The 24260-nt window shown below is 46.0% G+C and overlaps 1 protein-coding gene across 1 annotated transcript; it reads right to left on the minus strand.

Annotated features, from left to right (window-relative positions):
* Positions 1-3333: 3333 nt before the first annotated feature.
* On the minus strand, positions 3334-22857 carry ADGRG5 (adhesion G protein-coupled receptor G5). The gene is made up of 13 exons (XM_035120857.2): positions 22638-22857; positions 19196-19311; positions 17823-17955; positions 17203-17350; positions 14973-15107; positions 13176-13292; positions 11864-11906; positions 11081-11190; positions 10708-10829; positions 8917-9185; positions 7203-7302; positions 5775-6049; positions 3334-5670 (listed from the first exon to the last, which is right to left on the minus strand). The coding sequence occupies exons 2-13, from the start codon at positions 19254-19256 to the stop codon at positions 5576-5578; spliced, it is 1608 nt and encodes a 535-aa protein (XP_034976748.2). The 5' UTR covers positions 19257-19311; positions 22638-22857; the 3' UTR covers positions 3334-5575.
* Between the last annotated feature and the right edge of the window lie 1403 nt (positions 22858-24260).

Raw genomic sequence — 24260 nt, forward strand, 5'->3', positions numbered from 1 at the left:
GATTAGGGGAAAGAGGGAGGGAGATGACTCTCCAAAAGCAAGAGGCAATAAAAGTTGACTGTTCCTGACAGCACTAATAAAGCAGACAAGAAATCAAGGGGCCGGGGCTCATCCAGATTTTCTTTTGTGTCACGTTCTTAGGCACAGGTCTATATTTTAAAGCTCTGTGTCTGAGCTAAAAAGTTGTAACATCACTTGGGATTCAAAATTCAAAAAATATTTTTATTAAATCAATATAATTTATTCTTGCTTAGTAAATAAAATGTGTGTAAAAGTGCATAGAAATAATTAAAAATGATTGCCAAGTACTTGCAGTTATATTATATATTAACATTCTACACGCACACACAGAAAGAGAGAGAGAGAGAGAGCTTTTTTCTATACTGTATAAAAAAATGTTTAGAGGTACTCTCATTTTCCTACTCATATTGAAATACTGCCCCTCAATGAGGCCAAACTTAGATTCACAAAATGTTTAGAGGTATGCGTACCCCTGCATCCCCCCAGGAAAAAGCTATCTATCTATCTATCTATCATCTATCTATCTATCTATCTATCTATCTATCTATCTATCTATCTAATACTTTAGATTACCTGACACTTTTAGAAGGCAAAATTAAAATTCTTCAGTTTTCTGAGAGTAATTTATTTGCTTCTTAATTTTAAAAAAGACTTACCAAAGTAAATGTTTTCCAGTCACAAAAAATAATAGCAGATTTGAATTCCTCACTCCCAAAAACACATCCTTAAGACCCCTCACTGAAGAAATTTGCAACAATTAAGTTTCATCCTCTAAAATGACACACCCTGGTGGATGAGCCCTAAGGGAAGGCAAGTAGGATACACAAGTAAGCAGAGATAAGAAAAATTGTGCAGCTCAAATTAGACACAGGAGTTGAAGTCCTCTCTACATATTCTTATATCCTCTTTTTTGATGTTGCATTTGTGACAAAGCATAAGTGGCTACAGTTGTTTTGTTTCAAGCACTCTTTAAATGTTTCTGTGAGAGGTGGGGGGGGACATAAAAAGCAGGAAAACTGGAAAGGAGGATCTGGAAAGAGCAGGGAGTGGTTCATTGTCTCCCTTCATGTCCAGGGGAGGTTTTTCTCTCAGTCTCCAAAATTGTTTCAACTATGATATTAAGTTTTACACATATAGCCTTTAGAGAGCAGCACAGATACATCCATCACTCTGCAAAGCAAATCTGTAGAGAAACGCTCATTTCTAAACCAAGTTCCCTTATATCTTAATATAAAGGTAAAGGGGACCCTGACCATCAGGTTCATTCGTGTCCGACTCTGGGGTTGCGGCGCTCATCTCGCTCTATAGGCCGAGGGAGCCGGTGTTTGTCTGCAGACAGCTTCCGGGTCATGTGCCCAGCATGACAAAGCTGCTTCTGGTGAACCAGAGCAGCGCACGGAAATGCCGTTTACCTTCCCGCCGGAGCGGTCCCTATTTACCTACTTGCACTTTGATGTGCTTTCGAACTGCTAGGTGGGCAGGAGCTGGGACTGAACAACAGGAGCTCACCCTGTTGCAAGGATTCGAACCGCCGACCTTCTGATCAGCAAGCCCTAGACACTGTGGTTTAACCCACTGCGCCACCTGGGTTATCTTAGTATAGGACGCCTGTAAATAAATTTCCCCTGTATGCTGTATACTGAGGAGATGGGTGGAGTTTGGGTTGTGCAGGAGACCCCACAGGATTCTCAGATTCAAATCTGCCATAAATGATGGTAGTTCCATGAGTTCCTGGGAAAACCCAGCAGGATGGGTGGGGTTGTTGTTGTTGTTGTTTGTTTGTTTGTTTGTTTGTTTTATCTCTTCTGGGGTTCTCTCACCAAAGAGTACTTGCCCCAAACTTGGAGCTTGGCATCCAGGTATTTTCCTTTTTATATCCATTTTTATTCCTGCACCAACAGGAAGTTCTCCTTAGATGGGAACTGAATTGCAATTCTCCCCCATCTCTGTTTGCAATGCCCTCTCACCTGGCATGCCCAGAGAAGTGTTTGCCGATCCATATTGGATGAGCTAATCCATTTACCTCCCGTGTTAACTCTCCAAAGTACTTGGCTTAGTTTTGTCAAGGGAGAGAGAGCTTTACCTTTATATCTCCACACTAAGACACTGAGCAGCAACAAGAGGACGAGGATTCATAATCTGGCTCCATTTCTGGCTCCAGGACATCCACTGTCCGTTTGTGGCTGCTTGTCACGTTCTGGTTGAGAAGTGACAGGAAATGCAAGACAAAACCAAAGAGGAATTATATTTAGCCACTTAGTGGTCTGTGGAATGAGGCAGGCAAGTAAGATTCTGCAACTGGACAGGGTTTCATTTGAAGGTATGGCTGAGACTTTTGCTGAGGCCAGACTTCCATTTTCAGGAAAATTAGCATGGATTTAAGACCAGTGGGTAGTTTTGTTTTGTTTTGTTTTGATAACTGATCTTTAAGTTGCTTTGTATTTTATGGCTTTGTTAGCTGCTTTGAGACATCTTCTTGTGGAAAATGATGAATAAATGTGAATGATAATAATGATAACAACACAGAGAAAGCGACCTTCTGGGACTTCCTTTTCAGAGGAAGAGTCATTATACTGCCACACTGGTTGGGGGAGCTGATGGGAGCACAGCTGTGCTGGCTGGGGGCTGGGGGGGTTAAAGTTCAAAACATCTGGTGGGCACCAAGCTGCAGAAAGCTGCCATAGTGAATGCCTGGCACAATGACATCACACCCAGCTTCTCTCTGCCCACTGCAAATAACAGCCAGTAAGGTGGAGTGGGGAAGTGCTCAGGGGGTCTCTAGGGGGTGAGAGTTCCAGGGAGTGGAATGGATGTGTAGTATAAGCACGGCAGCCATATTTTGCCCACTGGAGACTTCTCTTCTTCTTTCTGACGGGAGCCCCAACTGCTAACTCCATAATTCCAGGAATCCACTATGTGTAGTAGTTGGCAGCTGGTGGTTTCCTCTCAGCCCACCCACCCTGTGGGGGAAAGAGAGAGTGGTGGGTCACTGAATAACCAGGTCTTTCCCCCTCTTTCTACCTGACCACTCCTATCTGCTGAACATACTGTAGATCCTCTTTTCCTCCTTCCTTCCTTCCTTCCTTCCTTCCTTCCTTCCTTCCTTCCTTCCTTCCTTCCTTCCTTCCTTCTTTCCTTTCTCTCTTTCTCTCTTTCTCTCTTTCTCCATTCCATCCATCTTGCAAACTGGAATTTGTTCCGTTTTACCTTTTGCTATGTGTTGAGCTTTGGTAATATTGTGGAAATCAGAACACAAGGTCATCATTTGAAACATATGCCAGCGGCACCACTTTATTTTTCTGATATGCATATCAGGAGAGTCACCTTGAACACCTGTACCATTGGTGCTCTGAACATTGTACAAAGTACAAAACATTTATACAGTAGTTGACACACAGCGAGCATGAGAGTTACTTCCTCAAATATACTGGAATATTACAAAAGTTGTAAGAAGATTTCAAGAAGTTACTAAAATAGGTTTGTCCTTTTAAATCAGCTTACATAGCAATCGTTTTGCTTTACTGGAAGTATGAAGTAAGAACATTTTTGCTGATATCATTAATAAAGCAGACAAGGAATGAAAGGAAATCAAGTTGGATATAAAAGTAAGCAGAGATAAGAAAACTGTCCAGCTCAAAGTAGACACAGGAGTTGATGTCTACACAATCTCTGCAGTGCAGCCTTCAGCTAGATAGTTTACTTTTTGGGAATCGTGGGCAAATCATAGAATCATAGAGTTGGAAGAGACCACAAGGGCCACCCAGTCCAACCCCCTGCCAAGCAGGAAACACCTACAGGAACATAGGAATCTGCCTTCTACAGAGTCAGACAAGGCTCCCCAGGGTTTCAGATGGGGATCCTTTGCAGCCTTGCCTAGAGATTCCAGGATTAAACCTGGGACCTTCTGCATGCAATGTGGGTGCTCTGACTCTGAGCTACAGACAGTCATGCAATGTGGAATGTTACTTGGTTTGTCAGATCCACTTGGAAAATTAAGGCTGCTCTAACACAGTGGCTAACAGACTGAGCTGCAAATGAGGACATCCTTCATTCAAATCTCACCTTTGCTGTGAACTCCCAAGGTGGCCTCAGGCTTGCCACCCTCTCCAGTCCTATATAAGGATGCTGCCTGTCTGCAAATCCTACATACAGGTAGGACAGAGAGAGAGAAGCACGCTACAAGTGGGAGGGTGGAAGTCTGATGTGGTGAGTACAATATGGGATTCAGCAAACAAACACATTGTTTTTTCTGTGTTGACCATTTTTCAGTAGCACCCCATCATACCAGGTTGCAGAGTATCAGCCTTCAGAATCTCGTCCTTCTGCCATTTGACATTTCCTGCTAGCTCACTGGAGCATGTATTCAACAAGGTCAACGCTAACTTCATTGGGTAAGAAATTTACAGGAAGGAGCTCTGAGGATATGAAATGCTTCGATGCCTCTGATGCATCTTGCCTGAGCAATGGCACAAACTCATGAGTCAACCCCAACAAATAAGTGTGTGTTGCTGGAAAAGATGACATTTGTGCATAGGTTCATTGCCCTTCAGAGAAGGATGAAGAGGGAAAAGGTCATGAAGCAGAGATGGGGGCCTCCAGATGGGTGTCTTATAGCAGCTGTATGCAATGGCCATCCTTTTACTCTCACAGTGTGGATGTGGATGGATTTGTACCTGACCCTCCGCTGCTCCATCCACTAAACCAGAGATGTGTCATTTCTGCCCCACGGGCTCAAGCCACCTGGAGGAATGCCTGTTTGCTTTGCCTGGTCTTGAGACTCCATCTGTTTGCCATGCTAAGGACTGTGCGCATCCCGTCCTTCAAAAACTTGGTGCAGGGGCCATGTCACTTGCTGGATCAACATCTTAAGCGTGTGCTTAGCCATATTTCTAATCCTTTTGCACACCTACTGTACCTTTCAACTGTTGCCTTGATTTTGTACCACTCTGATTTAAGTTTCTTTGGTGGAAACCAAGCTGTGAGTCTGAGTTCTTCAGCTGACGGTGAGGGCCAAGACAAGTGTCCCCCGCAGCTAAGTAGGATTTAGATCAGGGGTTGAGAAACTGTGACCCTCCAGGTATTTATCGATTGATTATGTATTTATCTCACCTTTCCTGCAAGGAGTTCAAGGTCGTGCACTTACTTCTCCTCCCCATTTTCTCCTCACAACAACCCTGTGAGGTAGGTTAGGCTGAGGGGCAGTGATCAACCCAAGGTCACCCAGTGAGCTGCATGATTGAGTGGAGATTTGAACCCTGGTTCTCCCAGGTCCTTGTCCAGCACACTGACCACTACACCACTCTGGCTCTCTGTTTCCAGACTACAAGTTCCATCATCCTTGACCATTGGCCATGCTGGCTGAGGCTCATGGGAGTTGGAGTCCAATAACATCTAGAGGGCCACAGATTCCCAATCCCTGATTTAGACCACATGCATATACTTGCCTTCCTTCCTCCTCCTATGAAGATTCCCTTTTGGAAGGCAACACCCAATAAATTTCCAGAATCTGGGCATCCTTTTGTCCTGAGGCTTTGCCAGTCATGTGATACTGCAGTCACTGAGACGAACGAGATGAACGAGAGCCCCCTGTTGAGATGTTGTCCTGCGAATGGGACCTCAAGGTGCAGTACCAGAGGCAGATGAAAAGCCCTATGAGCAAAGAGAGAAACTTCAGTAGGCTTGGAGGTGCTGCAAATTGGAAATCGTTAAGGGAGAGAAATGTTGGCTCCCAACAACATGCTGAGCTCGCAAACCTTGAAGTGAGTTGAGGACAGTGAACAGGAAGATCTGCAGGACCGAGAGCACCCCGAAGGAGATGAAAACCGACGCCCAGGTGGCACCCAGGAGGCATGTCAGCCCAAGAACTGTCACCATGTCCTTACAGGAATGCTCTTTCCGCTGGCGAGGACTGGCTCGGAGCTGCCTGAGCTTCCAAACCACCAAGGTCAAGACAACCATGTTGAAGACTATGGTGCCAGTGCAGTAAATCAGGTTGAAGTAATGCACTGTGGGAGAAGTGATCCAACACCTGCAGGAGGAGGGAACTTAGTGAGACACTTCTAGATTCTCTTTCTTCTTCTCATATGGGTGGGGGGAGAGAATACAAGAGGAGATTAGCCCCAACGCTTCCCACAGCCCTCACAGGAGGAGGCCACAAGGCAGAAGGTCCTGTGTTTAAACCCCAGTATCTCCAGGTAGGGCGGAGAAGAAGCAGATTTAGGGGAGCACAACCGGTTCAGTCACACTGGGCACAGAGCCTCGGGGGCGTCATAGGGAATGCTGCAACTACCGGTATGATGTAGAATGGAAGATTAGGGGGGGAACACCTCCATATTTTCAGTAGTTAGCTGGCTATCATGGCTCTCCTAGTTTGAATTAGGATCTTTATTCAGCGCACACAAGGAACAAACACACACATGCTTAAGGACAGGTATCCTCCTCTCTCTCTCTCTCTCTCTCTCTCTCTCTCTCTCTCTCTCTCTCTCTCTCTCTCTCTCCACACACACACACACAACAAAACACTATTTCTTAACTTACTATTAGTAAGGTTTCTCTGGCAAAATTGCCAGGCCCACATCGAAACTGGTTAGGGATTCTTCCACTCTTTAGATCAAGGTATGTGCGTGTTGTTGTAGGATTGGCTGCCTGCTTAAATTGCAATTTTGCCATCACAAGCAGCATTTATATATTCTGTCACTTTCATTCGTTCTTTCTTTATTCCTTTGTGTGTAAGAACTTCTTGTGGGCATAGGTTCAAGGACAGGCACATATTCATAAACGAATGCACGTCATAACTCCAGAAAAAGACCCCAAAGCTCTTGTAGGGGTGTGGGTTCAGGCACATACTGCAACAACCGCACTACTGAGGTAGGGGCTGAGAGAGGCTCTAAAGTGCAGATGAGCTCCAGCCCCCCACTAGTTATTTGGCTGGGACTGATAGGAGCCTAAACATCTGGAAACCACCAAGTAGGATAAGACTGCTATATTTACTCCCATTATTTCCATCACTTTTGCTTCTCCCTTCCCTCTCCTCATCACTTCCTCTCAGACTGTAAGCTTTGTGGGGCAGAAACCTGATGTTACTAAGTAAAGCGCCCCACTCACTGATGGCACTACATAAATCAACAATACCCACATGATGAAATAATTTGCTACCAAGGTTTTCTTTCCCTGAAACTCACATGGTACTGTTGTGGTGAGCAGAGCTGGTTTTGATACCATAACGGCCATAAATTTGGCCGTTGCTCAGGAAGATGATCGCCACTGCTAAGCCAGGGAACCCTGTGGGATCCAAGAATGCAGAAAGAAGATTCATGAGCACTGCCGTCCTAAGCACAACCACACATACAAGATAAAAGGCACACTCGTTGCATGTTCTACAGAGCTCAAGCCTATCCAGATCACCTGCCACACAGCCTATGCCCAGAATAAATAATGCCGTTTCAATGTCTGAAGCCACAAGAGATGCTCAAGGCCAATGTAAGTTAAACCAGCCTAAAGTTCCACCAGATCTAAACTCTGCTCAGCAGCAGGGCTAATGCTGGACGAGGGAAACAAGCCTTGAATATAGTGTTTGGGTTACACCCCCTTTCTGCTGGTTTAACTTATATGGGGTTGCTAGATCATGTGACCAAGATGAATGGGCTTAGGATCCAGCCTAAGTCTCCCACTCCTCTGGTCATGCCCCAGCTACACCCACAGAATGCTTGTGCCGGCTCAATCAAATCTTTATTATGGTCATAGACCAGCATAAGTAGGGTGGGGTACAGTGATTTAGCATCTCTCAAATGTTTCTGAAAGCTAAAAAGTATTAAAACAGAAGGTATGTTTAAAAGACTATAAGAATCTAAAAGAAACTAAAATAATCTAAAAGAAGGGTTAGGAGCACTAAACAGATGTGGAAGAACATGAAAGGTTGGTATATAAAAGACTACAGCTATCAACACTCTGATGTGAGTGTTCACTAAATCTAGTTTGTGGCTTAGGTAATCATCCAACGAATTTTGAACACTGCTGTGCAGAATCTGGCAACATTTTATGTTGTAGCAGGGTTGGTAATTGTGCCAGATTAAGACATGCTAGGCTCAGCTCAGCCAGCTGGGTTCCAGCTAAATCAGGATGGAGGAGTTATATGTCAGAGTATCTCTGGGTAAACCAAGGATGAAGGAGTTAACTCAGCCAACCTGATCCACACTTTCCAGACTAATACACACTTCTCTGAATTTTATGAGGCAGTTCTTGGCTCAAACAATACACCAAAATGCACACTTGAGGTTAAAATGTGGTTTTCTCTCTCTTTTTAAGTGTGTTTTAGGACAAAAGGCATTCAAAAAGTGTATTCTAGGGTAAAATGCTGAATCTTCCTTGTAGGTGTGGCATGGATTTCCATCCTCAAGCTGCTACCTTAAACAAGAAAGGAGCCGCTTCAGTCAAATGCAAAGCAGAAGGTCATGCCCAGATTTTACCTTCAGGGAAGTACAGGGCAGAAATCCATAGGTTCTCATTTTTCTGCAAACCTACCTAATTCACACTTCCTGAAGCAATGCACAAGCTGAAACACAGCAAGACTTTGAAATTTGCACTTCTTTGAATTTTGTGATCCAGTTCGCCAACCAAAATAGGCAAATACAAGTGTGTATATCAGGCTTCCTCAACCTCTACCCTCCAGGTGTTTTGGCCTACAACTCCCATGATCTCTAGCTAGCAGGACCTGTGGTCAGGGATGATGGGAATTGTGGTCTCAAAACATCTGGAGGGCTGAGGTTGAGGAAGCCTGGTGTATATTTCAGGGGAAGTCTGCACACATTGCTGTTTTAATGTTTCAGTTGCTATTGTAAGCATACCAGAGTTGGCTATTAAAAAGATATAACAGACAAAAATCATATTGATCCTCACCCCAGCCAACAGAACACAGTTTAAGGAGGTAGCGCATGATGTATGAGTTGTAGACTCGGATGATGAGCAGGTAGAGGTGGAAGCCTTCAATGGCCATCCAGGTCAGGCAGCAGAGCAAACAGTAATGGAGGAAAGCGGCTGCAGCTGTGCACAGCCATGAAAGGCTAGCTGATGCTGGGAAGCTGCTGCCCAGGAAGGACACGTTGAGAAGGAAGAGGGCTCCCAGAAGGTTCATGTGGATCTTTGTTGTGGAATCATGCTGGATTTTCCTGCAAAAGGTATTAAAATGGAATATAAACTGGAGAGTTTTGCTGACTCAGTAAAAGACAGGGCAGACACTGTGCTGGTATACTCTTTCTAGTACTTAATGGGATCTCAAGGCTGTGGAAGTGGCTTTAGGCATGATATCTTTGCATCCTTTACAGCAGAATGTGATGTCTATCTCCTGAGAAGCAAATCCCATGGAGTTCAACGAGACCTACTCTCCGGTATGTGTGCATATGATTGCAGTCTTAAAATCATAAGGATTTCTATTTTTTTTTTTGAAAAAAGGTCAAGTTGCTAGATCTCATGGGGTGACCAGGTCTTGATCAAGGTCTCGTTCCTTTGGGAGGAAGAGTGGGGTATCAATGTAATAAGCAAAACATTAAAAAAGAGTGTGTTTGCATGTATATGAGGGGAACCATCTATACAAATCCAGAGTGGAGTCCCTAAGATGGTTGGATGGTGCCTTGTATGCCTCCTTCCAGCAACTCCTGCAACCAAGCTGGTGCCAAACGTAAGGTAAAGGTAAAGGGACCCCTGACCATTAGGTCCAGTTTTGACCGACTCTAGGGTTGTGGCGCTTATCTCCGTTATTGGCCGAGGGAGCCGGCGTACAGCTTCCAGGTCATGTGGCCAGCATGGCAAAGCCACTTCTGGCGAACCAGAGCAACACACGGAAACACCGTTTACCTTCCCGCTGTAGCGGTTCCTATTTATCTACTTGCACTTTGACGTGCTTTCGAACAGCTAGGTTGGCAGGAACTGGGACTGAGCAACGGGAGCTCACCCCATTGCGGGGATTTGAACAGCTGACCTTCTGATCGGCAAGCCCTAAGCTCAGTAGTTTAACCCACAGTGCCACCCGCGTCTGCTTTCCTTTGGACTGCATCAGCATCTTGTCGTCTGGGCAGCCCAGGACCTCCATACACATTGCCTAGGCTTGTGCCCCAGGGAGATCACTTTAGTGCTGCTAACTCAGCAGTTTGACTTCACCCCCAGAGGCGCACTCCACGGACTCTGGAGACAGACGGATGCCAACAATAAATTATGTGTACCATGTTACGCAAATGATTTCAATGGAGCAACAGCTACCCCTGGTGGCATGCAGAGGCTGGGAGAATATTTTCAAAGAGGAATGTTTTTTATCAATCACATAAATTTGTTCACAGAATCATTTTATGAAGAGATGCTGAAGTTTTCAAAACAGCTATGAAATCCCACACTACCATGGAAGAACCCCAAACAACTGTAATTTTATTATTCATAGTCTGGGGCTGGAAGCAGGCAAGAGGCTTGAAGGAGCGACCGTTACTCATGGTCCGCACAGTCATCCCCTCTTGCGTCAGGTCAGACAGGTGCTGCATTTGCAATGTTTCAAAAACCTACACTACATATTTGAGAGAAGTGTTTATAACACGGGAGCCAAAATGCACTCCTAAACCACTATCAGATCTTATTTTTAAAAATTTAATTTTTAATCCAGGAAGCAACTTTCTTAGGTATTGACTGAAGGAGCACTGTGCTTACCGTGATAAAATGTAGAAAAAGATAGTGAGCAGACATGCAAAAGCAGAGATACTGCAGCCTACATTGGTGATAAACGTCAGAGGAGCCAGCAGAGATTCATCCGGAGTGGCTGGGGAGATTTGCTGAATGAGCAGAGAAGGAACAGGATGCAACGACAAAAACAGAAGGAATTCAGATGAAACGGACATGTATTCTCCCCAACAGGCTAGTTTTCCAGGTGCAAGAGACATTTTATCGTGGAGGAAAATTCAGTCCTAGGAGCCTGTCTCTACTCCCCCACCAACCCCACATCAACTGCCTGAAGTGTTGCAGCCCAGAGAGAAGGCGTGGACCCAGAGAGAGCACCTGGCCCACAAGAGAGCCCGGCACTTACCACGAGGACAGCAAAGTAGGTGAGGTGGTTGCACTGGCACAGAACCATGCCCTCCCAGCTGATGTTAGTTGTGCAGCCTTCCTGGCTCCAGCTCCCCATGCTGCCCTCGTCTGCCAAAGAGGAGAAACCCAACCACACTCAGAAAGCAGCAGGAACAAGGGCCAAACTAGACAAGGGGCCACTAACACAAAAAGCAATTGCATGCATATTTTTTTTAAAAGCAGGCAGCAGGCTGTGACACATGTGTTTAGGATCCATAGAAGGAACCTAGCAGAAAGGAGAGGAGGGCTTTGTCCCCCTACTGAGGTCCTAATTCAGAAGTCAGGCACCCCATGCCTGCTATTTGCACTGGGGAAAGAGGGCATTTCCATTGGCACAAATGGGAGGTTTCCTTCCAAAACAATGTGGGGGGAGAGTGTAATCCAGATCAGGGTCAGTGCAAGGGGCAAAGGATTAAAGTGCCCCACCTTCATCTCTCCATGTTGTTGTTGTTGTTTTAAAAAAACACATTCACACATTGGCTAATTGTGTGAACGGAGTCTCCTCTAGGAGGCTGATGCCTCCAATCCTGTGAACTGTTACATTCAGGATTATCACAGCAACAGTATAACAGCTTTTTAATAATAATAATAATAATAATAATAATAATAATAATAATAATAATAATAATTGCATTTGTTCCTTTCCCTTGCTTATACAGTATGCTGCTTTTTTTAGTTTGTAAACCATTGGCATGGAAATAGGAAGGGAAGAGGATGGATAAAAGGCAAATTCTGGCCTTACCTGTTCCTTCCAGCCAAAAAACACAGGCCACGCTGGCATTGGCCTAGAATGGAACAGAGACAAGTTGATGAAAACGCTTTCCTACCTCTAGGGCAGAATTCCTTCAGTGCAACTGAAGAGTGCTTTCCCAGGCAGATGGTGATGCCTAGCAACACAATTCCTGCCCTTAATAATAATATTCTTTGCCCCCTCTTTACAGCTAAAATATAGGGGTGCTCAACCATGGCCTGTGCTTTGCACAGCAACCTACTCTTAAGCTTCCTCTTGTGTTGGAATGTAAAAGGGGGGGGGACCAGAAGTCTGTGCCTCCCTCGGCAGAAGGGCTTCCTCTGCAAAACTGCCCCTCCTCAAAAATTATTAAGGACTAGAGGATTTACAGTTGGTGAAGCACAACTGGAGATCATGGCTTGATCATCCAGGTAAATGAACAATGGAACATAAGGAGCCCGCTGGATCAGGCCAGTAGCCCATCTAATCCAGCACCCTGTTCTTATAGCGATGAACCAGGTGCCTATAAGAAGTCCACACGCAAGACCTGAGCACAAGAGCAGTTTCCAGCCTCTGGAATCCAGAAGCATTGCTGCCTCCAACTGTGGGTGCAGAATATAGCATCTTCCTGAATTAGCCTGTCTTGTACAGTGGAACAAAGTAGCATTGGGGGTCAGGCATGTTATGCTGGCCCCCTTTTGGCCCAGCCACATCTTTAGCTGCCCCACATTTGATGTCAGGTACAGGGCAAGTGGGCATAGCAGGGTCAAAACAGCCTCACGGGCCAAGTGGGGAAGCCTGGCTGCTTTGCTGCAGTGTTGGAGCTGCAGCCTCACTGCCCTCCCAACTGCTTTTTGCAGAAAAGCTTTGCTTCATTCTCCCAGGAACTGGTAAGAGGAAGGCAGGGGCAGCTAATGGGGTGTCTCCCATGCACTGTTGGCCTGCAATTCTCATCATACCTGCCGACTGGCTATTGGGAGGCGGAGTCTGACAAATGTGATTCCTGCAATGCAGGGAGTTGTTGTTGTTGTTAATTTATTTATAACCCACCTTTTCCCCTGGCAGGGATTCAAGGCAGCTCACAGATAAATAAGAATAGCAAAACAAACAAACAAACAAACCCACCCTTCTTATCATTTAAAAACAATTAAACATTAATAGAATTAAAAACAACATATGTGTTCTATTAAAAACATACACATACAATAAACACAGCATCGCACCAGCTGGACTGTGATTCCAAAACTTGGAGGGCACCACACTGATTAGTCTGGCACAGGACAAATGCTTACTGGGTGACAATTGTGGCTGCAGCACAACTCACCAGTGTGCGGTTGTGCCAAAACCTGATCTCCACCGGTTGACTGAGTTGAGTAATGCTGATATTCCCAAGGGTGGCCCCTAAGATGTCATCATTCAGCAGGGAGTGGTCCTTTCTGTCCTGTAAGATAAAAAGCAAAAAAGAGGTGGCATGGAATCGCTGGAGGGAGTCTTTAAAGACCCCTCCTCACAATTCCTCCCCTGTTCAGCTAGTAGAGCTGACCAGCAGCAGAGCAGTCGGCTCCATTGGGAACAGCTGCTTTAAGGCACTCCGAGCCCCTTAAGGTGGTTGCTGCCAACAGACCCAGCTTTCCCCACCCTTGTACTTTACAAATGGAGAAGGTGAAAAGGGAGAGAAGCCGCTGGGAATCTGTGGCAGGGAGACAACAAAGGAAGTGTGAGGAAACCGATGCAATGGTGAACAGGGGGACTCATTGGTGATGGCTGCCATGATATTCAAGTAAACCTAGGCTTTGTACATACACCCATGAGGCCACCCATTCTGCCCTGTTCCAGGTCCAAAAGGGCCCACATGCAGCAGCGGAGGAAGCTGCTCTGGCGCCTGGGGCAGTGCGCCCAGGGGCGGGGCAAGCCACCTATAGGGGCGGAGCTCACCGCAGGGCCTCTGGAGTCTGCCTGCCTCCTCCCACTCAGCTGCCCTACAGCTGGGAGGGAGGCAACTGCTGGACCATTTGGGCAGTGGAGAGTCTGCGTGCGCTCAAGCCACCGCATCTCTCCCAGGAGAGATGCATGGTTCAGGCGCGCTGCAGGCCCCACAGTGAGTGCCACCCAGCAGTTTGTCACCCCCCCTCAGTGGTGACACCTGGGGCAGACTGCACCCACCGGACCCCCTTCCTCCGACTCTGCCCAGATGTTGGTGGTTGGGCGTCAATTGGAGGTGCACAAAATAGTCACTGTCTGTAAACCTTTAAAGCACATTCTTTTCCCTCTGAGCACTGCAGTTTGTTAGAGCTGCTGGGAATTGTAACTGCGAAGGGTTAACTACAGTGCCCAGAATTCTCTGAAGGAAGAGAATGTGCTTTGAATATGCTGTGAAGGTACAATGTATACGCCACCTTAGTCACAGCAAGGCATGGTGACAGTCATTGCACCCAAGTCTCTGTGGGAAGGGGGCTTTTGAGAAGAGATGTAAAAGGATTAAACAAAAGAGAGACTTGACATTGTGTAAGAGCCAGCAAGGGAGAACGGGTGGAGTCAACAGGGAAACCCTCCCCAACACACTCGGGACCGCAGCTGTGTTGACGGGTGCTGATGGGATTTGTAGGGCACCAGAGAATGCAGTGATAGAGCATCTTCAGATGCCGAGGGTAGACAAGGAGAGGTCAGAGGCATGGATATGTAAGATAAATGAGTCATTAAAATGAGCCAGAAAGAGTCACATGAATTGGCTTATCTTCCCTCCACTCTTTGTAGGCACCGTCTGAGCTGAAAGGCACCATGGAGGCACCTTGTCTCAGCAGAGTTTTTTTGCCCCAAAGTATTCGCCACAAAAATCCACACTTTAAAGCTCAATCAGCTCTGACTTGAGCTTTAAAAAGTGCGTTTTTGAGGGGAAAGCTCGGGGGGGCAAAAAACAAGAAAACCCCGCTCAGGCACAGAGTTTTTAAGCACGTACCTGTGCCTGGAAAGAGCCGTGCAAAAGATACGTGTGGCTAAGTCTGCAGTGTAGCACAAATTAGGCTGGCTTTCCCATGATCCTTTTCAGAGTGGCCATTGTCTGTGCCCAGTCTCCACCTCCATCACCCCGTTAACCAAACCTCAAGTTCCAGGGAGTTCCTACCTGGAAGAAGCAAGATGTTTTCAGGTAAATACAGGTAAGCCGCATCTCCTTTACAGCTGTGCCCTGGGCTCTCTTTGCTAGCTCAGCGGGGAAATGCATGGCGTGTCGGGTTTGGTTCTTCGCTGAGGTATCGCGCTGCTCAGAGCGAAACAGACATGGACACATTGGAAGGCGTTGTTTTTCATTCAAAAGCATTTATATGCCACCCTCCATTTAAAAAATCATAATAATGTCAAAGCAGTTTGCAATAAATAGTAAGAACAATAAAACATAATTTTTTTAACTACAGTAACTGGGGCTTGTTAGAACTAGCACGGGAGACCAAGGAATGCCTGGGCAGATAAGTGCTCAGTAACTGGTAAAAACCCATCACAACTGATAGAATCATAAAATTGCAGAGTTGGGATGGGCCCTGAGGGTCATCTAGGGTCATCTAACCCCCTGCAATGCAGAAATGACAGCTAAAGAATTCCTGACATGTGGCCATCCAACCTCTGTTTAAAAACTTCCAGTGAAGTAGAGTCCACTGCCTCCCAAGGTATATCTATGGATAAAATAAAATTTAAAAAGCAGCCACCTGTTTTTCTTGTTGCATGTTGCTGTGAGGATCATGTAAACCTTTGCATTAATTAATTGCAAACTACATGTCCACATTCCTGAACCTGATCTGCAGGACACGAATACCCAGGACTGCATTCTGGGTGCCAGGTTAATGAAAAAGTGACAGAGCAGTCATACTGGAGGGTCATCATCCAACGAGCAAGGAACATACATGAAAGGAAGCTGTGAAATAATAGCAACACATCACCGGAGTCTCATTTCACTTCCAAAAGGAGCATTTAAAGAAAAGCCCAGAGCAAATCACTTGCTCAAATATTCCTAAAAGCAATCTGTTTGGAGGCTGTCAAAGCCAGACAATGTTCCCTGCAGTCAGGAATGGCATCCAACTGAAAGCAAACGGGGCCACCCTTGACCTTTCACTTAAGTTCTTCTCTGCATGGTTTTGTGAACATATTCGCATTCCTGGCATACCAAGAGCCATGCAGAAAGGAAGCCAGCCAGGACAATGGAAAATAATGTAGGAGAATATTAATAGAGCAGAATCATAGAAATGTAGAGAAGGAAGGAAGGAAGGAAGGAAGGAAGGAAGGAAGGAAGGAAGGAAGGAAGGAAGGAAGGAAGGAAGGAGCAGTGGTGTAGCATGGGGGGCACAGGGGTGGTTGCTCCAGGCACAAAATTGTTAAGGGGTGCAAAATTTCAACCCCTGGGAGCTGCCTCAATACAGTTGTGCGTTTCCATCACTAGGCTCTGTTGAAAATGACTTCTCCATGCAAACCAGGAAGTGACCTTTCCAGATAACAGAATGTCTTTTCTTTTCTTATCTATGTGGCTGTGATCTCTTGGGTCATGTGGATGCCGTTAAGCAGTTGAATGCACATGAGTACTCTATCCATTTCCCTCCAAGGAAGGAGAGTCCACCACCTTCCAATGCATTTTTTTAAAAAAATTGCACCTACATCCCACGTTTTTCTCCCACCCACTGTCCCTACCTCCACACGGCCTTGGGTGCTGGCAACCCATGCTACACCACTGGGAGTGAGTAGAGGAGCAGGCCACTGCTGTCCATGAGCGTGCTGCCAGAGTCGAGGAGCAGGAAGTGGCAAGCACTGAACAGCAGTGCTAAGCACCCAGCAGTGACGAGTGTTGAGTGCCAGGTGGTAGCGAGGAGCAGGAGGTGGGGGGGACTGCGCAGGGGCTTTTGCCTCTAGCAGCAAAATGTCCTGCCTGGGCTGCTCCTGACACCATCCCTTTCCTTAAAATCAGTCAACACAAATATAGGTGGTTCCAGCAATGGGAGCCCATCCACACCTGTCTACATTGTAGACATATACCAAGATCACAATCACCACTTCCTTCTTCCTTCTCCTCCTAGGGGATGTGCACGGAGGGAACCTAACCAAGGGGAGATTTTCAAGCACATATCACATAACCACACCTAGCACTGTGGGCAGCAGGATCGCACACAGGGTGAGCATGCTTGAGTCTGGATTGAGGAAAAACTGCATCTTTGCGCTACAGGTGGGTTAGTGTGTACACAGCTCCAGTCAAAACTTGGTGCATTTTCAAAGCATGTTCACCACTCTATGTGTCTCTGCTGGGCATTCATTCCAGATAGCAAGGATCAGCAGCAGGGTGGGAAATACTACCCAGACAGGGGGGAAATACTAACCATTAAGCTGTCGCTGCTGATATTCAGTCCTCTGAAATCACTAAGATTTATCCTGAATATTAATGTTTGAATATTGTCATGCACAACAGTGAGATTCTCTGTCAGGAGACTGGTTTGCAGCAGGGTCTTCTCCAAATTTTCTTTGGCTCTGAAAGTGGAGAATTGTTGAGAGAAAGCGTGTAAATGCTTAAGAGTTGCACTTAGAAACACAGAGCAGCCAAGGGCCTCGATGGATGCTGGCACAGATTGTAAGGATTATTTACATACTTATCTCATTGCATTCCTCTGTACCTTTCCTCAAAAGAGCTTAAGGTGCTGGTCATGTTTTCCCTCCTCCCCAAAGTAGTTTAACCCCCAACCCCATTTCTTCTCAGGGCACTCAGTAGCTGTCTGAGAAGAATAGAGATGACCTAACATTCTCAGCATTCTTAGCAAACTACAATACCCAGGATTCTCTGGGGGAAGTCATGGCTGTGGTACAATACTGCTTTTAATGTATCATGCAGATGGGGCCTTAGTTGTGTCTGGGTGGAGTTAGGACTTTCCCATTGCGGAATCTATTGTTCAGGTATAGCATTTGCTAAGGGAAAGAAACTTCTGTATCTGAGATCGGGACTCACCTCATCAGCTCCTTCCTTTCGGAGACACATCCTTCTTTCAGGTGCCTCTCAAATATTCTCATGGCTTTCTCCACATCACTCTTCATGCCAAGATCCAAGGGTAGCCTGGTTGCTTCCCCACTGGGTGCTGCCCCTTAGCAACAGCAAGGGGAAGACAGGTCATCAGTGTAGAGGAAACGGCACATTCTCTCACCACAAACTAACCAAAGAGTGCCCACATCACCCTTAGCTGCCAAGTATCCCGTTGTTAACGGGAAACCCCTGGATTTTAATCCGTTTCCTGTTGTTTTCCCAAATGGAGAAAATTCCCGGAAATCCCCCGGATTTCTTACCTGCCAGGGAGTCTCCACTGTGGGTGCCACTCTTCCCATGTGTGGGCACCGGAAATCAGGCAGAGCGGCAAGGGAAGTCACTTCTACACATGCCCAACGGCCATCTTGGTGGTGGCCGCATGGCGGTGGCCATCTTGGTGACAGCCGCTGCCGTGCGGCCACCACCAAGATGGCTGCCGGGCATGCGTAGAAGTGACTTTCGGTGCCACTCTGCCCGATTTCCGGTGCCCACACATGGGGAAAGCAGCCCCGGAAGTTGCTTCTACGCAACTTCCGGTGCCGTGCCGCTGCTGATCCCACAATTTTTCAGCGGGAGACTTGGCAGGTATGCATCACCTCCAGCAACAACACAGACCAATGAGTCTCACACCATGCGCAGGGAGAAGGGACACATAAATGTGGACCTTGGAAAATTAGGATTCCGTAAGGACATAAAAAGAACCTGCTGGATCAGGCCAATGCCCCACTTAGTCTAGCATCCTGTTCTCACAGTGGCCAACCAGATGCCTGTGGAAAAACTTGCAAGCAGAATTTGAGCACAAGAGCCCTCTCTCCTCCTGTGGTTTCCAGCAACTGGTGTTCAGAGGCATTACTGCCTCCAACCATGGAGGCAGAGCATAGTCATCATGGCTAGTAGTCATTGATAGGCTTCTCCATTAATTTGTCTCACCCTCTTTTAAAGCCAGCCAAATTTGTGGCCACCCCTGCCTCCTCTGGGAGTGAGTTCTGCAGTTTAACTGTGCACTATGTGAAGGACGTCCCTTTCTGTGTCCTGACTCTTTCAACAATCAGCTTCATTGGATGTCCACAGGTTGTAGTGTGATGAGAGAGGGAGGAAAAGCTGCCCACTCTCCCCTTTCTCTATGCATCATCATATACACTTCCATCATTTTGCCTCTTACTCACCTTTTCTCTGAACTAAAAAGGATGTTGATTTGATGGCTATGCTGTATGGAAAAAACTAAGTGTGGCACCCCTGGGTCTCCTCTTAGGAAATCAGGCTTGCCCACCTCATAACCCCTAATAACACATCTTTCCTACCTGGTATCTGGTCCACAAAAGCTGCACATGCAAAGAGAAAAAGGCAAAATCCAGTGCCCATCTCTATATTGCCGGAAATGTAGCGCAGGTCCCCAAACACCACAAATGGTTGGGAGCTGTTTGCAATGTGAAGAAGAAACTGAAATGAGGTAGAGTAAAGTTACAGGCACATTTGTGTATTAGGAAGCTGCAAGACAAAAAGAAGAAACCCCCCTTTCCAGTAGGGTTGCCAGGCTCAATAGAGGACAGGATTTCTGTGCCTTTAATTGCCCTGCTCTCTTTTGAATCTGGAAACTTTAAAGAGAAACCAGCAGACCCTTTGTTTAATTTCCAAGCAAAGGGTCTGCTGGTTTCTCTTTAAGGTTTCCAGACTCAAAAGAGAGCAGGGCAATTAAAGGCACAGAAGTCCTGTCCTCTATTGAGTCTGGCAACCCTATTTTCCAGACTCATCCGGGATGCATTTAAAATGGGATAAAATATGACAAATAACATTTTGTGGATGCACCCAGCTAAAAGCAGCTTTGACTCCTGCTGCTGGAGCTACCTGCTATGTCTGAATTTGCTCTCAGCCATGAACCAGTAGCATTCTTTGCTCCCACAACTGATACAAGGAACCTCATGGGGGAGAAAAAATACCACCCTACAAATATATGGCAAAAAAATTAAAACTGGGTCTGCAAATGCATGTTTGGGCTACCAGTGGGTCCCGCATCTGAAAAGTTTAAATGCTGTTGCTGTAGTTTAAAGGCGGCCTTCAACAAATACGCTTGCCATGGTGAGGATGGTGCCATCACCTAGTGAGAGGGGAAAGTGGTCACTGAAGCCACAGAGGAGAGCAGGATCATTCAAGCAGCTGCTTGGCAAATCCCTTCCCTGCCTCCAGCTCTGAGGCTAGAAGGATGGGGGCTGTTTGGCAGCTGCATGGCAAATATGGAAAGCCCTAGCCACGCATGGCTAAACTGGCAACCCTCCTCTCTGCTGGTCTTGCCTGCTTCAGAGTGCTGGGCACTTCCTGTCTGAGAGCATCCTCTGCACCTTAGGGGAATGGTGCCCAACATCACCCACTCCTAGCCTCCCAGGCCTTCCCCTCAGGAAAAGCTGGGTGATTTGGCAAGCTGGATGTTGGTGACTTTGTTTTTTGGCTTGGCCAACAAGGCCAACTGGAAACTGTAGACCCTGGGTGAAAAGGATCTTGGAAGAGCCGCTGTTCGTCAAATCAAACCATTCAGAGGAAACCCAAATTGGAAGGGACCTGAAAAAAGGCATTTGAAGCCGGTTTGGGCAGGATGAAGAAAATGAAAGAAGAAAGCTTATAAATGTGTGAAAACCAAATTGGGGCCTTAGGAGAGAGCATCCTATAAGCCTAATAAAAAATCAAGCACATATTGTGCCTGGGAATGCAGTTATGCTAAAGGGTTGGGGAGGAAGCAATCTGCACAATGGCATTTTTGTGTCCCTGTGTGGGCAGTGGCATGCTATGTTCTAGCATCAAGGTGCCCACAAACATGACATGAGGAAGGCAACAGTAGCGTGGTGCAGGGACTCGGGCTCAAAAGGGACATTGTGGCATTTGGTAAGTTCCAGAACTTGCTTTTATCCACAGTAGATCAAATTGCGACACATTCTCAGCTCAGAACTGCAAATCTAAGCAAATAAGAGATGCAATCTAGTAAAAAACAACAACAAAAAATTGTTAACTGATACAGATTTTGTCATATGCTTAACCTCAACTGTGACGCTGTACGAAAGCAAGCTTTCCTCATTAATTACTGCATCTCACAGAAAAAAGACTTGAAATGCAATTGTTAAAAAAAGAAAAGAATTATGACTCACTTTTTCCTTTATTTCTTTTTGTGTGTGTGTGCTTTATTTCGCCTTAATGTGCCTTCAATTTTCTGTGGCTGCATTTATTATGGCTAGGGGCCTCAAAAGCCAGAGTGGTCCAGACCTCCAAAAACATGGGATGCAAAGAAAGTAGAATTGTAGAGGCCTATGTGGAAAGGTTGGAGGAGTTGGTTATGCTTGGCCTGGTGAAGAGGCAATTAAGAGGCAAAATGTGAGCCATCTTCACACATCTGAAGGGTTCTTGCCAACACGATGAAGCAAATTTGTTGCTCCAAAAAATAGTAAGACCAGAACCAACTAGAAAAGAGGAGATTTAGAGGTGATATGATTGCCATCTTCACACATCTGAAGGGTTCTTGCCAACACGATGAAGCAAATTTGTTGCTCCAAAAAATAGTAAGACCAGAACCAACTAGAAAAGAGGAGATTTAGAGGTGATATGATTGCCATCTTCAACTTATCTGAAGGGATGTCACATGGAAGATGGAGCAAAGTTCTTTTCTGCTGCTCCAGAGGGGAGGGCCTGAACCAATGGATTCAAATGACAAGAAAGGAGATTCTGACTAAACATCAGGAAGAGTTTTCTGATAGTAAGAGCCATTCAACAGTGGAATGGATTACCTCAGAAGTGGTAGGCTCTCCTTCATTGCAGGTTTCTAAGTAGAGGTTCGATTGCCACCTGTCAGGGATGCTTGGGATGGATTACTGCATCACAGGGGTTAGACTAGATGACCCTGAGGATCCCTTCCAACTCTACAATTCTATGATTCTATGGAACAAATTACAAGAAAGAGTATTTGGGCTAAACATTAGGAAGAATTTCCTGATGGTATAAGATGTTCAAGAGTGGGAAATACTGCCTCCAAATGTTGGGGATTTTTAAAAGAGAAGCTGGATAGCCACCTATAACATTTGGAATCCCTTTCAACTCTGTGAATCAAAGATGCATGTACACACACTCAACCTTAGGGGTTAACTCCAGGCCGGGAACAAGGCTGAAACCTGAAATATTCTGGTATATGCCAGGACACTCAAACACAACTTCTAAAAGAGAACCTGAACATATTCCCCCAAAGCAAAAATAGGAAAATGGATTTACTAGGGACCAGAATCAGTACAGTAGGGGTCCCCAACAATTTTGGACCAGGGGGAACTTCTTAAATTTTGAGAGAGTTGGGGGGGGCATGTCAGTCACAAAATGACTGCCATGGGAGGGTGGCATAATGCAAAATCAGAGAGAATACAGTCATGGTGAAGCTTTTCCCATGATTTTATTTCCACACGATAATTCTGCCTAGAAAATAAGACAGAAGCAGGGAAAGTGCATTAAAGGGGATGGCGAAACAGCAGAACTGAACAACTAATTTATCCATCACAGCTCTGGCTTCACTTGTTTGCTACAAAGAGAGGTATGAGTAGGCAGGCATGTTCATTTCACAGAAATGACTTTAAAGGGTACCTGCACATTTTGTTTCATAACTTTCTTTCTAAGGGGGCTGGAGACTTGCTTTAAAAAGAAAGAAAGTGCAGTGCCTGGGGTGTAGAAAGACACCCAGAGAATATGATGGCCTGATTTGGCCCATGATAAAGCACTTACGTCCAACAGAGTCCTCAAGGAGAGTTGGGTCCCACCACGATCATTTTAATTTGTTTCTTTTGCTTGGCGTTCTTCTCCCATGTTAGCCTCACTGTAAGGTACATTAGCATGTGGTTTTTTTAAAAAAAACATTTCCTGGCCTATACAGATGGCTTTCTGAAGCAGGAAAAGGAAATTCTACATCAAACGCTCAATCAAAAGACACATCACTATGCAAAAAGATTCAACTCTATCAGAGCTGAAAATGGGTGTGGAGAGCAAATGTTGACAACTCACCCTCACCCTGCGGAGTGTGCTGCTGCTTTCAGATGTTCAGACCACTGGAAAATGCATGTGGCTTGTTTCCTCTGCTATCTTGTGAGCAAGTGAAGGCGGGAGGCCTTGGATGAGATTTAGCAGCAGCAAACTTTGGACAAGCTGCTCCCCTCGGGCCATAACTCCACCATCTCCAGCACCTTGCAGAGAGATGTGAGCTGAGGTCCGTTCCCAGAATGCAAACCACAGAAAAGCAAAGGGGGGAAGGAAGAGGATGGAGATGACTGAGATATCAGTGAAAGGGCTGCAGAAGAAGTTCAGTTGAGGAAGTTGAGGAAATGCAGCAAACAGGCAGAGCAAAGAACATGTCTGTAAGCAGCACCTGCACAGGGAGATTTTTGTCAAACAGAAACTAAAGGCTTTTTCTCCCTCCCTGACCTGCAATGGCTACACTGTATCACCTCTCAAGAGGAATGTAATGGGATGTTTCTGGTATTGTTGTTGTTGTTGTTTAGTCGTTTAGTCGTGTCCGACTCTTCGTGACCCCATGGACCATAGCACGCCAGGCACTCCTTTCTTGCACTGCCTCCCGCAGTTTGGTCAAACTCATGTTCGAAAACGAAGAATCAGAAACTGTAAACCATAGAGTGTCGTAGTCTGGAAGAACAAAAGCACAGTTGCTTTTTCAAAAGCTGCAAAAATAGCTTATTCAGCCCCCTGGAGCTGCCATCAATGCTTTTTACCTTTTTCCAGGTTTCCTCCTCAAACAGTTCTTGCCGAGAGAGTGTCACTCCCAAGGGGACTTGCTCCATTTTAATTCCAAGTGTAATTCCTAGCTGCTCTAGGCTGTGGGCACCTCATAGAGGTGGGCTCTGGATCCAATTCAGAGTCATGTTTTGCCCAGACTGAATCAGGCAAATCTGAGTTTGGAAGATTCTCCCCGCCCTCATCTCTAGTTGCAACAATGTACACATGCAATATTAAAACCAGTTAATCTGTTCCCTAATACCAGAAACTGCTGGAGGAGACTCTTGAGAGTCCCATGGACTGCTAGAAGATCAAACCTATCCATTCTTAAGGAAATCAGCCCTGAGTGCTCACTGGAAGGCCAGATCGTGAAGCTGAGGCTCCAATACTTTGGCCACCTCATGAGAAGAGAATACTCCCTGGAAAAGACCCTGATGTTGGGAAAGATGGAGGGCACAAGGAGAAGGGGACGACAGAGGACGAGATGGTTGGACAGTGTTCTCGAAGCCATGAACATGAGTTTGACCAAACTGCGGGAGGCAGTGGAAGACAGGAGTGCCTGGTGTGCTATGGTCCATGGGGTCATGAAGAGTCGGACACGACTAAACAACACACAGCCAA

The sequence above is a fragment of the Zootoca vivipara genome, chromosome 6, assembly GCF_963506605.1.
Source record: "Zootoca vivipara chromosome 6, rZooViv1.1, whole genome shotgun sequence".
In the NCBI taxonomy this organism is placed as follows: Eukaryota; Metazoa; Chordata; class Lepidosauria; order Squamata; family Lacertidae; genus Zootoca; species Zootoca vivipara.